General features: G+C 36.4%; 1 protein-coding gene across 5 annotated transcripts in view; it reads right to left on the reverse strand.

The window, feature by feature from the left end:
• The window catches only part of ZDHHC17 (zDHHC palmitoyltransferase 17), a 109,456-nt gene that overhangs the window by 67,962 nt on the left and 26,823 nt on the right, over positions 1–14,671 (reverse strand). For all 5 annotated transcript variants that reach the window (XM_086712782.1, XM_086712777.1, XM_086712781.1 and 2 more), the window contains one exon: positions 7,619–7,741. In XM_086712782.1, the coding sequence (XP_086568908.1) occupies positions 7,619–7,741 (123 nt within the window). The remainder of the gene's footprint in view (positions 1–7,618; positions 7,742–14,671) is intronic.

A 14,671-nucleotide genomic window follows, 5' to 3' on the forward strand; every position in this document is an offset into this window, starting at 1 on the left:
AGAGCTTTACTTTCCTCACAAAATTACTGTAGATTAAATCAAACAATTTATGTGCAAGAATTTTATAAATTGTAAGTATAACATAGAGGTTCTTTAGAATGCCTTGTTATGCCTTTAAAGGTATGTTGCTTTAAAAAAAAAAAAAGCAACTCACTGCTTAATATATTAACATTATAACATCTTGATATCTTCTGAAATGAACAGGACTTAGCTGCTTATCATAATGCTTACTTTGAACTGATCAATACAATGAATCTTGAATATAAGTGATTTCACACCTCTGATGTCAAATACTTGATGTGTGGATATTACTGAGATTCTTAAACTGTTCTAAGTGATTACTGCTTTAGCTCACTAACACATTCACTTTTAATGTACACAGTTTTAAACATTTAATATACTCATATGTTTGATTCAGAAATTTATTGCTTTATGTATTTGTTAAACTGGTGTTTTTAAAACATTACACAATAAAGGGCCCAACTCTACCGTATCTTCTTAAATAGTTTAAGTAACTTAACAAAATATTTCCAGACTAAAATATTTCCAGTCCAAAACATCAGACATTAGTCTGAATACAAACATGTAACTATTCCTAAACTGTTTCTTAAGTTTAAACTATATAATAGCTGAAAATGATTTTCTGAGCCCAAAGAGAAATATAGCTTGGCCAAAGAACAGCTTTGGTAAGAGCTGGGATGTTTTTTAAGGCAATTTTATATTATGTTCTCTATAGTCAATGTATTTGTTCATGAGAGTTATTTTTACTCACATTTCAAATCCTTGCTAGGGCTATGGCAATGAGTGATTTCCAGACTGGTTCTAAAGTACAACTTTTTTTTTTTTTTTCTGTATGCTAAAGAAGAATAACTTTTATTGCCTTTTCATTGTAAACTACTGGAAGAGAAGTACCAAATTTTTATAACATGTTATTCTTTATAGCTATTAGACCCTAGTTCAAAACTACAAAATTCTGAGAAGATCATTTAATTCTTACTTTTAAACTTAAGCCTCCTGTATACTACAAGAAGGTTACCAAGGAATGTTCCTGCAGGTATTAACTAATGATCCCTAGGTTTTGAGATAGGACCATCAATGAACAAGAGATATCAACAAGTATTTGAAAGATGAAAAGTAAAGAGCTAAAACTCAAATGTCTCCAGAGGGAACACCAATGAGAAGCAATCCAGAGTTTATAAAACCCTGGAAAGACTAAGGGATTAAAGGTAACTGTTACCTCTGTAGAATGTAAAGAAACTAGACTCTAAACAAAAACACTGGCTGTAAGTTAATAAAAGTTACTGAAAAAATTGTTTTGTAACTTACATTCTTGCCAAAAGTTAAGTATTTAGCACCACAAACAGGCATTTTAGTGACATGGATGGAAACAAGCAGCTGACAGTGCTAGGTAAGTACTTCTTTGTGCACTGTAATGTTGAATTTCAAAATGTGACTCCTCAAAATTTCAAAATTACTGTAATAATACCTCAAACTCTTAAAAAAGTTCAGATTCATTCTTACATCTCTAAATTTCATTGTATGATGATGACTTCTGGCTTCAGCCTCAGGCTCATATTGATTTTAACACTCAACCACTCAGCATTTGCTGAAAAGTATATTCAGAGCACCTTCATCAGAGAAATCTGAGACTCAGGGAATTAAATCAGAGAACCATATGAGACACTATACTGAAAACATAGCAATTCAATGAAAGTTTACATGCTAAACAACAACTACAACCCCAAACCCCTTTCCTTGCTCAGTTCAGCTGGCAGACAGAGATAGATACTCAGCTCCTCCTACAAAGAGATTAGAAGATTCTTCTCTAAGAGACACTGAACAATGCCAGAGAAAAACTTCTAGAAGTAGACATTTGAGAGGTACCTGTTGTGATCTAAGTTCTACAATTTCCAATCAGCTTTGTTATGTCTCTCCTAAATATGATTAGATAATTGAGGAAAGTTGCAAATATGGAAGGAGACCAAATAAATAGAAGCCTAAAATAAACAGATAACATAAAGCAAAACTTAAAAAACAAAAAATTACAACTAACATCCTCCAAAAATAAGAGAAGATGATATACTCATGATATGAAGAACAAAATATTTTTTTAAAAGGGGAGGAGGAGACAGAGATCAAAAAAAAAAAAAAAAAAAAAACACTTGCAAATTGAAAATGCAATTGGTAAAATTACAAATTCAAAGAAAGGATTAGAAGATAAATTATATAAATTAAGAAAATCTCCCCAAAGTACAATGGCTATACTGGGAGATAAAAAGTATTTGGGATAAATGGTAAAAAGAAATCAATCTGGTTGGTTCCATTATCTGACAATAAAAGTTCCTGGGGGGCGGGGGGGGGGGGGGGGGACAGAGAAAATGAAAGGCACTCTTGAGGGCACCATGCAAGAATACCTCCCTAAACCAAAAAGGCAAGTTTCCAGATTAAAAGTGGCCACTTAATGGCCATAAATTAGATATAAAGTGAGTAAGTAAATGCGTAAATAAATAAATAAATAAAATGCACAATAATGTGAATTTTCACAAAGCCAAGGATAAAGAAAAAAAAGTACATGTTCCCAGGGAAGAAGAATAAGCCACACATACAATGTATTCTCAAAAAATTGTGAACCCTATATTTTTTAATAAAGCCCCATGTTCCTTAATAAAGCTTTGACTTGAACTCAAGTATTACTTACTTGACTATTTATAATAATCAAGTATTATTTACAAGTATTATTATTACTCTTAACGAAGAATCTTAAGGTAACAAGAGACTGTTGAACACAAGAGCTTGAGCTAATCCTTTCCATTTTATTACATTAGGTTAAAGCTGAGAAATAAAGACTTTCGCTTGAAAACATTGGAACTATAGAAAATCCAGGCTAAGGTGAACGTCTCCTCCTTTCCACATTATACTTATTTTATTCCTTATTATCATGAAAGTGTCCCGACTACTTTGTAGTTAAATACATGCTAATGAAACATAACTGTTAAGAGAGACATTTCTCCATGGGTCTCTCATGTTTCCATATGCCTTGCTAGGTATAAATGAAGAATACAAGGCCCTGACCACTTCTACACAGGTCATTTCTCAGAGTTGTGTCTGTATCCAGCAACTTTGAGAGATGAGGTAATGTCTCCCTCTGGAACAAAGAGCAAGCCTGCTCTTATTATAAAAGCAATGAATTCCCCAAGATGCAATACAAACCACTATGTGTGCTGTATACATCTGAACAACCGCAAGCCACTCCCATAAGACCTATGTGTACAAGGACCCTAGGCAAATATGATGCTCATGCTATTTGTTGTGGTAGGAATAGGCTGTAGTTTTTAAGTGGGGGTATAATTCCAGATCGGTAGTAAAAAGTAATCTTGAGGATATAAATACCAGTTGTTATCGAAAACTGCCTTTACTCACCATGTTTGTTTTAGGAAAGTAACTTGCTAGATTATGCACTATAAAAAATTAAGTTTACCCACCTGAAGATATAATACACACAGATACTAATTATTAACCCACTCTACAACTACTGACTACTCTATAACCTCACTATTCCACAAGTGGCTTGGAACACTTGTAAGGCAGGCAGCATCAAGACTTTTTGTCTATATTTCTCACTTCAGACTTTATTTTTACACGTAAGACAACTGTGAATTTTTTGACCAACAGAATCTCAATTGTAACATATGAATTAAGAAAATGATGAAGTAATGCTTCAAAATTCTAAGAAAACTACTTTTAATCTATAAGTCCATGCTCAGCCGAACAACCAATAAGGTGTAAGGACAGAAATAATTGTAACTTCAAATCATTTACCTCCCAAGTGCTGTCTCTCTCAGAAAGCTATCAGAAATTGTGCTCTACTAAAATCAGGGAGCAACCCAAAAGAGACAAAAAAACGGAGATCCAGGAAACTGAAACCAACATTGGAGCAAAAGGATTTCCCAGAATAATGGCAAAGCAAAGTCTTAAGATAATGGCTGTATGTTAGTTCTAAAGAGCAAATAATCTGGGTTGGAGCAAAAAAGTGGAGAATTCCAGGAATGATTTCCTCCCCCTCCCAACTCCAAAAATGGAACAGATAAATTAGGTGATGCTGTTGGCAGATAGAGGGGTTTTACGGTTGTAATAGTATGGGATACGAGAAGGATTACTTACAATATACAGAAAATTAAACAAATGAAGAAAATAAAATGAAGTAACTGCTGCTTCAGACAAAAATCAACATTCTGCAAGGAAAGAACAAATAATCATAGAACACTTCTGAGCTTAGCAGTGAGAATTTACATTCTCACAACTTACACTATGCACAGTGACTTAACTAATACTAAAATAGAGGATGGAAGAATGATTAGTGGTGAGGAGCTCTAGGACATCTAGTTATCCTAAAATAGAAAGTCAAAATATATAATAATTGATAAATCAAGAAATAACAGCATAAAAGTGGGCAATATTTATTAAAATTCAAAATCTGAGGCACCTGAGTGTCTCAGTCAGTTAAGCGTCTGACCCTTTATTTCAGCTCAGGTCATGATCTCAGGGTCATGAGATCAACCCCCGTGTCAGGCTTTGCACTGACAATGCACAGCCTACTTGGGATTCTCTCTCTCTCTCTCTCTCTCTCTCTCTCTTTCTTTCTCTCTCTCGTTCTCTGCTCCTCCCCTGCATGCAGTCTCTCCCCGTCTATCTCAAATAAATAAACATAAAAAAAAAATCAAAATTCTTCTTTTTTTTCTCCTATAAATATTACAGATATATATAAAAATAAACAAAATGATATATGACCAAGATTAGCAATCAGAACACTGGCTGTAATGGTAGAAACATCAAAATCAATCCAAACATCCATCAACAGGAAAACCATGAAATACATTAAATCCATATAAATGAACACTGTACAGCTGTTTAAAAAGAATGATGCAGCTCTATTTGTACTGACAATGAGAAATCTTGAAGATATATATATTAAATGAAAAAGCAGAAAAAGTACTGTCATTTTTGTAAAGAAAATAGATTTCTAGATAAAAGTAGCAACATAAATATATAAAATAAAGCATATATACTGAAAGAAACAGCTCAAGTACTGAAAATAGTTATTTCTGGGCTACAGGACCCAGGTGGTGGGGAGTGACTATTTCCTACTGTAAGACTTTAAGTACTATTTGAGTTTTCAAATTCTTTATACGCTACTTTGACTTAAATAACATTAACCAAAAAAACAAACAGAGGTTTAGAAGGCTAGATAATTTGAATCAACCCTCCCATTAAACTAAAAAAGTTCAATGAAATATAAGAAACATTTCCTAAAGAGTAAAACCTAACAAGATTAAGAGCATTAACCAGGCCAAAAGTCAGGAGACGTTAAAATTCGAAGTTAGAAAGCTACTTGGGCACCATCTGCCCTGGAGACAATCTGCTGATGCAGAAGAGCTGGCCAAGAAGCAAGCTAAGCAGACAAAAGCAAAACAAAACAAGGGCTGGGACCCCAAAAAGCTGCACTGTAGCAGTAATTATAAACCAGAAATAAATCTGGCTATAGCCTGTGTTTAGCCACGTGGGTGATCCAGAAAATCTAAAGCCTTGAAATTAAATTAAAGGTGTGCCTAGCAGAAACAAATGGAAATCTCATTTTAGGCCTCAAATTATTCAACAAATAATTTTTCAAACACATTGTGTGGTACATATTTAAAGACAATCAGCACATGAAGAAACAACATTAACAGATACAGACCCACACAAACTACAAATGCTATCTTCTCACAGATTATAAAATAATTATTTACGATGTTCAAGAATACAAGATTGAAAATTTCAGCCACAAATGATTTCAGTAATACAGGCTTAAAAAATAAAATGACGAAAATGCTAGAACTGAAAAATAAAATTAAGAACACACTGAATAGATTTAACAGCAAATTACACACAGAGAATAAATGAACTGGAAGGTAAGTAAGAAGTTTCCAGAATGAAGCACACCAGAGGACAGTACACACAGAAAAGAGGATAAAAGACACAGAGCATACAATGAAAAGGTCACACATATGTTTAACTGGAGTTCCAGAAGGAGAGCAAAAAAAGAATGGGATGGAAGCAATATTTGAAGATATAATAGCTGGGATTTTTCTAGAACTGATGAAAACGTCAATCTGAAGTATCAAGAATTCATTGCAATTTCATTCAGGGTAAATAAAAAGAAATCCACACTTAGTTAGATCATCATGAAACTGCAGAATACCAGAAACAAAGAGAAAAAACTTAAAAGCAGCCAAGGGAAGAAAAGGAAAAAAAAAAAAAAAAAAGCCCACAAAAGCACAATAGTTAGCCTGATTTCTCAATAGTAACAGAAGCCAGAAAATAGTGGAATGATATTTTCAATGAGTAAAACACAAAAATAAAACAAAAACTGCCAACCTAGATTTCTATACATATGGAAAATTTCCTTCACAAATAAAGATGCAATAAAAACATTTTCTGACAAACAAAAACAGAATTAGGTATCAGGAGACCCATATCGAAGGCAGAGGGAAGATGAGATATACAAGAATACAAAAGGAACAAATAAAATAGAGATATGCTCTCTGGAAGAAAGTGATTCAAGTTCAACGCTTTCGTTATTACTTGCTTATCCTTTCTTTCATACTCAAAATGGAAAATTCTTTTACCTGGCATTAATATCCTATTTGTCTCTGGACTCTGTGTGCTGTACATAACTGCACATCTGCAACTGGTTTACTTCAGATTCATATCTTTATCTAAAGAACTTATGTCCAAATTGTCGGAGACTACTAAACTAGATTCACTAAAAAGATTTTCTATTAACCTCTTGCTTATCTAACTGCCTCTTATTAAAACTAAAAAAGCAGATTAACAGTAAGTAATAAAAACCAGTTATACTTAGTAAATATTCATTACTTACGCTGGCATGAATAGTTAAATTAGATTATTATTACCTACTATCTTTGTGACTGCTCCCTTTTCTTTTGTAGCTTTTTCCCAAAGAATTCACATTTAGAACGTGAGCTGCAAGTTAGATTGTTGATTTCCTGATTCCAACTTATTAGCTGCATGTCATTAGTAACCTATTTAACCTATTTATATGCTCCAGTTTCCACATCAAGACAACAGTGCAAGTTGTTAGTTTTCACATAGGGTTATTTCAAGAATTAAGATTAAAGGAAATATACATGGAAAAGCACTCAGCACAGCACCTTGTACAAATAAGTGTTTGATGTATGTTAAAAACTATTTTTTTTCAGGAAAAAAAGGTACATAGAATCTACATTTTAAAAACAAGGGGGGGGGGGGGTGCCTGGGTGGCTCAGTTGATTAAACATCCGACTCTTGATTTTGGCTCAGGTCATGATCTCACAATTCAGGAGTTCGAGCCCTGTGCCGGGCTCCATACTGACATCAGAGGAGCCTGCTTGGGATTCTCTCTCTGTCCCTCTCTCTCACTGCCCCTCCCATGCTTGCACTCACACTCTCTCTCTCTCTCAAAATAAATAAGCATTAAAAAAATAAAAAGTAAAAGCAATGAATTTTAGAAATTACTAATTTTTATAATTTAGAATAATTTTATAATAAATAATTACTTTAAAATACAAAAAATACATACTTGACTAAATCTATTCTGTTATTGATGGCAGCCCAATGGAGGAGTGTAACATTTTCTTTGTCTGGTTGCCGTACATCATAACCTGCTTCCACCAATTCTCGGCAGCGTTCATATATTCCATATCTTGAAAAGAAAAAAATATTAGATTGTTACTACTATTTCACAACAAATGTAAAGTTGAAAGTAACATTTCCAGAAGAAAATAATGCTCTATTATGATACCTGGAAATTAAAATGGATTTCTCAATGTAAAATGTTACTTCAAAAATATCAATATTCCAACAGTTTTTCCTAATCCAGTTAGCAACATTTTCAGTTTTAAATGTCTCATCTATAAGAATGCAATATCTCATCAATTGGAAGAGAAAAGGATACCAGAAATAAAATGTCTAGTGATTGCTTGTTTTTATCAATATCACCTCTTAGTCTATAAAACACTTAAGGCTGCTTATAAAAATACAGACAATTATATTAAAAAATACAGGGGCGCCTGGGTGGCTCAGTCGGTTAAGCGTCTGACTTCAGCTCAGGTCATGATCTCACAGTCCGTGAGTTCGAGCCCCGCGTCAGGCTCTGTGCTGACCGCTCGAAGCCTGGGGCCTGCTTCGGATTCTGGGTCTCCCTCTCTCTCTGACCCTCCCCTGTTCATGCTCTGTCTCTCTCTGTCTCAAAAATAAATAAATGTTAAAAAAAATTTTTTTTAAATAAAAAAAAATATTAAATCACAAAAAAGCAGTAACAAAAAGCATCAATGATTTAAAAGAACAAAAAGAAGAAAGGATATTTCACAAGCCTCAGGATTCTTTGTTTACAAATTTAGCTTTGATATTCCTTAGGGCAAATAAAAGAGGACAGAGGACATGTGGGGACAGGAAGTAGGGTGGGTAGGGAAAGAGTCCAGCGAGTTCAAGCCACTGAGACATAAGACAAAGTACACTGGGAGAAATCTAGGAAAGATGTTTTTATTTGATAAAGAAGATAGGCACTTGCAGAGAGACTGATCCTACCCCACCTTTCAGCTTTTGAATACTGTTTGGCTACATAGTTTTTAAACTTTTTATTATGGAAAATTTTAAGCATAAGCAAAAATGGAGAACACAGTACAATAAACTACCAAGAATCCACCATGGAGCCTCAAGAACCACCAGCTTTATTCTAAACAAAATATCACGTCCTTGGAAATATGAGACACAAAAACAAATTTAAACGAGCTTTGACTATAGTTGTATTTCTTAGAGTGGTCTCCAAAATGGGGAAGGCACACCACAGGGTGAGGTTGGGGGAGGGGTAGCGCAATAATGGGGCACTAGAAACACTAAAATGTCTAACTATATTAATGCCATAGGTAATTAATCAAGCTTCACTAATATTTAACAGAGCCTTCACATTGCTGCCCTCACTGGCTCTGTACCGTATATGTACATGTGCACACACACGTGCACAACGTTATCAACCAAAGGGAAGAGCAAGAGTTTCACAATTCAGAGATGATAGTGGTATCTTAAGCTCTTTGTTCTTTTTCAGAAAACTGCCTACAAGTGCTTAGTTAAGTAAACTAGACACATTACCTTGAAGAGCAGAATCTACCTCACATTTTAAATGAGATAAGTGACCACGAAAATCTTTGTTTTTCTACTGTATGTATGTATGTAAGTAATTGCTACACCCAATGTGGGGCTCAAACTCATGACTCGGAGATCATGAGTCACACATTTCTCCAACTGAGCCAACCAGATGACCCGAAAATCTTCTTAACCATACAAAGAAGTGAACTGCATTTTCCCTCTAACAAAAAAGAAAAGTATTTCAAATGTACTGGCTTGGCGGCGGGGGGGGGGGGGAGGCTGAGAGGGGTAGTGACAGCAAATGAATGCACAGTATACTATCAACCATATATGCTTAAAATGGATAAAGATATTTAGTCTGTTCCTCTTCAAGGCAAAAGGGTATTTTAGACACAGTGAGAAAATAACTAATTCTACTTTAGAAGAAAACTTGCTATAAAGAGAACAGTTTTTAAAAACTGTATAGTTGAAAATGTTTGCATCATTACATAATATAGTTTCTGAAAGATCTAAATATATCACCTATGAAAACTTCCTCATGTGGATATGCTAAAATTTTTGACATAATTCTCTAACATATACGTATAAACCCATTTATTGTCATTGTAAAAATGCCAGAACCTGAATAGGTTGCAAGAACTGTCATTAAAAATGGGTATTTCAGGTTAAAAGTCAGTAAAATATTTGCTTAGTGAATAATACTGAAAAAGTAATTACTGTGACTTAGTCAATGTAGCATAGACTATAATTCTTCCATCAGGAAATTATGTATCTTTGTGAGGTTATCTTTTTTCAGAAAAAAAAAAATTCATTAAAACAAAGTATCCAAGTAAAATATATTTAGGATCAGATTCCAATATCATTATAATATGAAATGTTAAATCATTTAAAATAATGAGAAAGCACATTTAATTACACTGCTCTCGCTATAAATAACACTTATGACAAATATATACACCAATTTCCCCCATATTAATCTACAAATTCAATGAAATTCTAATTAAAATCCCAAATGAGTATCTCATGAATTTCTCAAGTAGAACCTAAATTTCATTTGTGGGGGTGCCTGGGTGGCTCAGTCAGTTAAGTGTCTAACTTCAGCTCAGGTCATGATCTCGCGGTCCGTGAGTTCAGGCCCCACATTGGGCTCTGTGCTGGACAGCTCAGAGTTTAGAGCCTGCTTCAGATTGTGTCTCCCCCTCTCTCTGCCCCTTCCCCACTTGCACTCTATGTCTGTTTGCTTCTCTCTCTCTCAAAAATAAACATTAAAATAAATAAAATAAATAAAATTCATTTGTGAGAGTAAAAGGCCAAAATAGCTAGGTCAATTGTGAAGACTAAGAAATGATTAAAACAATATATATTATACAAGATGAAACGGACCAGACTGATGTCAGCATCAGGGTAGTATAAGACATTCATCATTTTGTCCCCCTTCCAACAATAATTTGGCATCTACTCATGGACAAAAGTGCCTCTGCGGCAGTTATGGGATCCAGTACCACACTAAAAGGGAGATGAGAAGTCTCATCCATCCATGTGCTGGGTAATAGGCATACAGACCTCAGTGCCCCAGCCACGGATCCTGCAGTGGCCCATGACCTGGTTACAGTCCTTCTTGGCAATGGTCTGGGAACCCTGGACAACACTGTCTTAGACAACCTCCTACAGATGAGAGAGCCTTGTGGAAATCCAGGTTTCCAGAGGAGAACTTCTACCACATTGTTTCAGAAAAAAAACTGAAGTTTGTACACACTGGAGAGGAGTACTGAATGGTGAGCTGCATGTCTGGGAGGTGTGAAGGGGCTAGCACAGCAGCAAAATAGGACTTTGAAGGGCACTAAGGGGACACATATTCCACTAACTTCTTGTGGACTCCCATCAAAATACATACAGAACTTTTACAAATCAATTACAAAAAAGACATAAGAACTCAAAATGGGTAAAAGATTTAACGTGTTTGCACAGGAAGAAATCCAAACGGCTAATAAACATAGGAAATATATTCAACACTATTTGTTATCAGAGAAAGGCCAATCAAAACAGAAAACCAGGGCACCTAGGTGGCTCAGTTAGTTGAGCATCTGACTTCGGCTCAGGTCATGATCTCACAGCTCGTGAGTTTGAGCCCTGTCAGGCTCTGTGCTGACAGCTTGGAGCCTGCTTCGGATTCTGTGCCTCCCTCTCTCTCTGCCCCACCCCACTGGCATTCTGCCTCTCTCTCTCAAAAATAAATAAACATTAAAAAAATTTTTTCTTTAAATAAAAACAAAAAAACCCCCAGAAAACCATTTCACAACCATTAAACTGACAACAATTATTCGTGTGACAAAACTAGGATTTGGCAAGAAGTAGTCAAAGAAGAACGCATTTGCTGCAGGTTAAAGTACAAATTGGCACAGCCACTTTGGAAATCAATTTGGCAATAGTTGGTAAGGTTGAAGGAACATACTGAAGAAGCCAGAAATTCCACTTGATTTTTCTACCCTAGAACTCTTATTTATGTATTCAGGAAAACAGGAAGAAGGATATTCATTGATGCAATGTTTGTAATACTAACAAAGTACTGTAGAAGCAGTTGTAAGTATCCTTCAGTAAGTAGAATGATAGAATAAGACAAAGCAGTTAAACAATAAATTAGGTCCTTGGGGCACCTGGGTGGCTCAGTTGGCTAAGCGGCCATCTCTTGATTTCAGCTCAGGTCATGATCTCATGGCCAGGAGATCGAGACCCAGACCAGGTTCTGCACTCAGCACAGAGCCTTGCTTAAGATTCCCTCTCTCCCTCTGTCCCTCTCTTGCTCTCTCTCTCTCTCTCAAAAAACAACAAAGCAAAATAAATTAGGTCTTTATCAATACTGATAAATCGCTAAAGGTATACAGCTTTTTTAATTAAAAAAAAAAAGCTGCAAAATGATATGTAAAATAGAATACAATTAGGGGCACCTGGGTGGCTCAGTCGGTTAAGCAACTGACTCTTGGTTTTGGCTCAGGTCATGATCTCACGGTTCGTGGGTTTGAGCCCTCCATCAGCGTCTGTGCCAACAGCATGGAGCCTGTTTGGGTTTCTCTCTCTCCCTCTCTCTCTGCTCCTCCCCTCCCAAAATACATAAATAAGCTTAAAAAAAAAAAAGAATAGCATACAATTTATATAAATTTTAGGTATATATTACAATAGCATATTTTTTATAGATGTTTGTAGAAATAAATGTACAAGAATGTTCGTGAGAATAATTCACAGCACTTTCAAGAGAGGTTCCCTTGAGGAGAAGGAAGAGAGTAGTACACTGAGCAACCTGTAGCAATTACAGCAAAATGTTAGTAGCATCTGCTTAATCTGACAGTTATATTCTTCTCTACACTTTACACTGTAGGATTGAAATGTTTCACAATTTAAACGTTTTTAAAGATAGAAATTACAGACATATACTTCTCAAGAAATTGAATAGTTAGAAGAGTATGTAAGGGATAAAAAAGGGTGGTTGTTTTCTTCTTAAGATCAAAGATACTGGAGTATATTTGCTGATGGAAATGATGCATTTGGGTGAGACAGATTAATCACGAATGAGAGAAAGGAGATATCAAAAGAAGGAGTCTCAAAAGGAAAGATGAATGTAAAACAGTGTAATCGGTTTGCTAAATACAGGGGGCACAATGTGCTTTGATATTTGACTATATATAACATTCAAGAAGGCAGAGTGACATCAGTGAACTAAGGACCTTTGAAAGTTTGTCTCTCCACAAAAAAAATGAAAAAAATGGCAAAAACTGTCAAAATTAACGCTTTCAGAACTATGGAAATTAACAAAAGGCTTTCAACAATCCAAAGAGCATTCAGTCAAAAAAACAGCTGAATTTCGGTAAGAACAGAGAATTTTGTGGTATTTTAACACAGAGTCCCAGACTCCCAGAGTCCCAGAGTCCCAGTCCCAGACTCTCTGCTCCCCAGCAGCCTTGAAAAATGTTTGTATTCCATGGGGCGCCTGGGTGGCGCAGTCGGTTAAGCGTCCGACTTCAGCCGGGTCACGATCTCGCGGTCCGTGAGTTCGAGCCCCGCGTCAGGCTCTGGGCTGATGGCTCGGAGCCTGGAGCCTGTTTCTGATTCTGTCTCCCTCTCTCTCTGCCCCTCCCCTGTTCATGCTCTGTCTCTCTCTGTCCCAAAAATAAATAAACGTTGAAAGAAAAAAATTTAAAAAAAAAAAAAGAAAAATGTTTGTATTCCTGGTACCAACATCACCAGCTAGACTCCAAGACCTGACCTTTATTGCTTGAACTCACCAACCTTCATCCCACATTTTTCCTTAAGCTCTTCTTTCCAGCTTATCTCTTAACTCAGAAATGGAAACCAAAACCACCCCTCAAGCGATAGCAACTGCCCAGACAGGACCTCCAGCCAGTCCAGACCATCCAGACCAGTTTGAGCATAACCTCTGAATCGCACCTGCACAGACTGTGGCATAACCTCTAGAGTGACTGACAACTACCTTTACTCATTATAAGACCAAAATCTCCGCCCAAGGAGGAGCACGACTCTTTTTTTTTTTTTTAACGCTTATTTATTTTTGAGAGAGAGACAGAGACAGAGTGGGGAAGGGGCAGAGAGAGAGGGAGACACAGAATCCAAAGCAGGCTCCAGGCTCTGAGCTGTCAGCACAGAGCCCTAGGTGGGGCTCGAACTCACGAGCCGTGAGATCATGACGTGAGCCGAAGTTGGACGCCCAACCGAGCCACCCAGGCACCCCAAGCACATGCCTCTTTTACATAACATACAATGTGTATACAGGCAGGTTTCTTTTTCCTTAAGGTGTGTGTGTGTGCAACCGTATGCCCATCTCTACATATGATGACAAGGATCTCCTTTTTAAATATTCATCTTAACACTAAATAAAAGGAATCCATCCACCCTTGCTCAGGGAGTCACAGCTTTGCAAGTTTTTTCCCATGATCTCCTCATTTGCTGCAAATAAAGTTTAACTAATGTGACAGCTCCACCTGGTGTATCTGTGACTCACCAAGGAGCAAACTCACACTGGTTCCCTTACACTAGTACCAGAGTAAGCAGAACAGGGATGGAGTTCTTGCAAAGCCTTCTTCCAAGAGAGGTCATTGTTTGACCTGTTTGGTGGTTCCCTAGAAGAGTCCATTTGAAAGGCTTATCTACTGAACCTAACTTAAACTGATTAAAAGCTTCTGTCTGGGGACTGCCAATGTTTTAACATCACAGTTGCTTGAGAGGATGTGTAACAGCTGGGGCAAACAGACAAATCTGAGGAAAGAAACAAAGGCTGAGGAATGAGATATCCATAGGGGCTTTGAAAAGCTCGGACATATTCCTGGGAATCTAGAAAGCCATGCACAAGCATAAGGTTATGTGCATATATTCAACAGAAACCTAAGAAAACCCTAAGCTCTCACATCAGATTAACTTTGAGGTTCCAGGCAAGCAAACAATGAAGGCTAAGGCATTGGAAAACTGCCTGGAAGAGTAC

This window comes from Puma concolor, chromosome B4 (genome assembly GCF_028749965.1).
Source record: "Puma concolor isolate L17-30 chromosome B4, mPumCon1.1.hap2, whole genome shotgun sequence".
Classification (NCBI taxonomy): domain Eukaryota; kingdom Metazoa; phylum Chordata; class Mammalia; order Carnivora; family Felidae; genus Puma; species Puma concolor.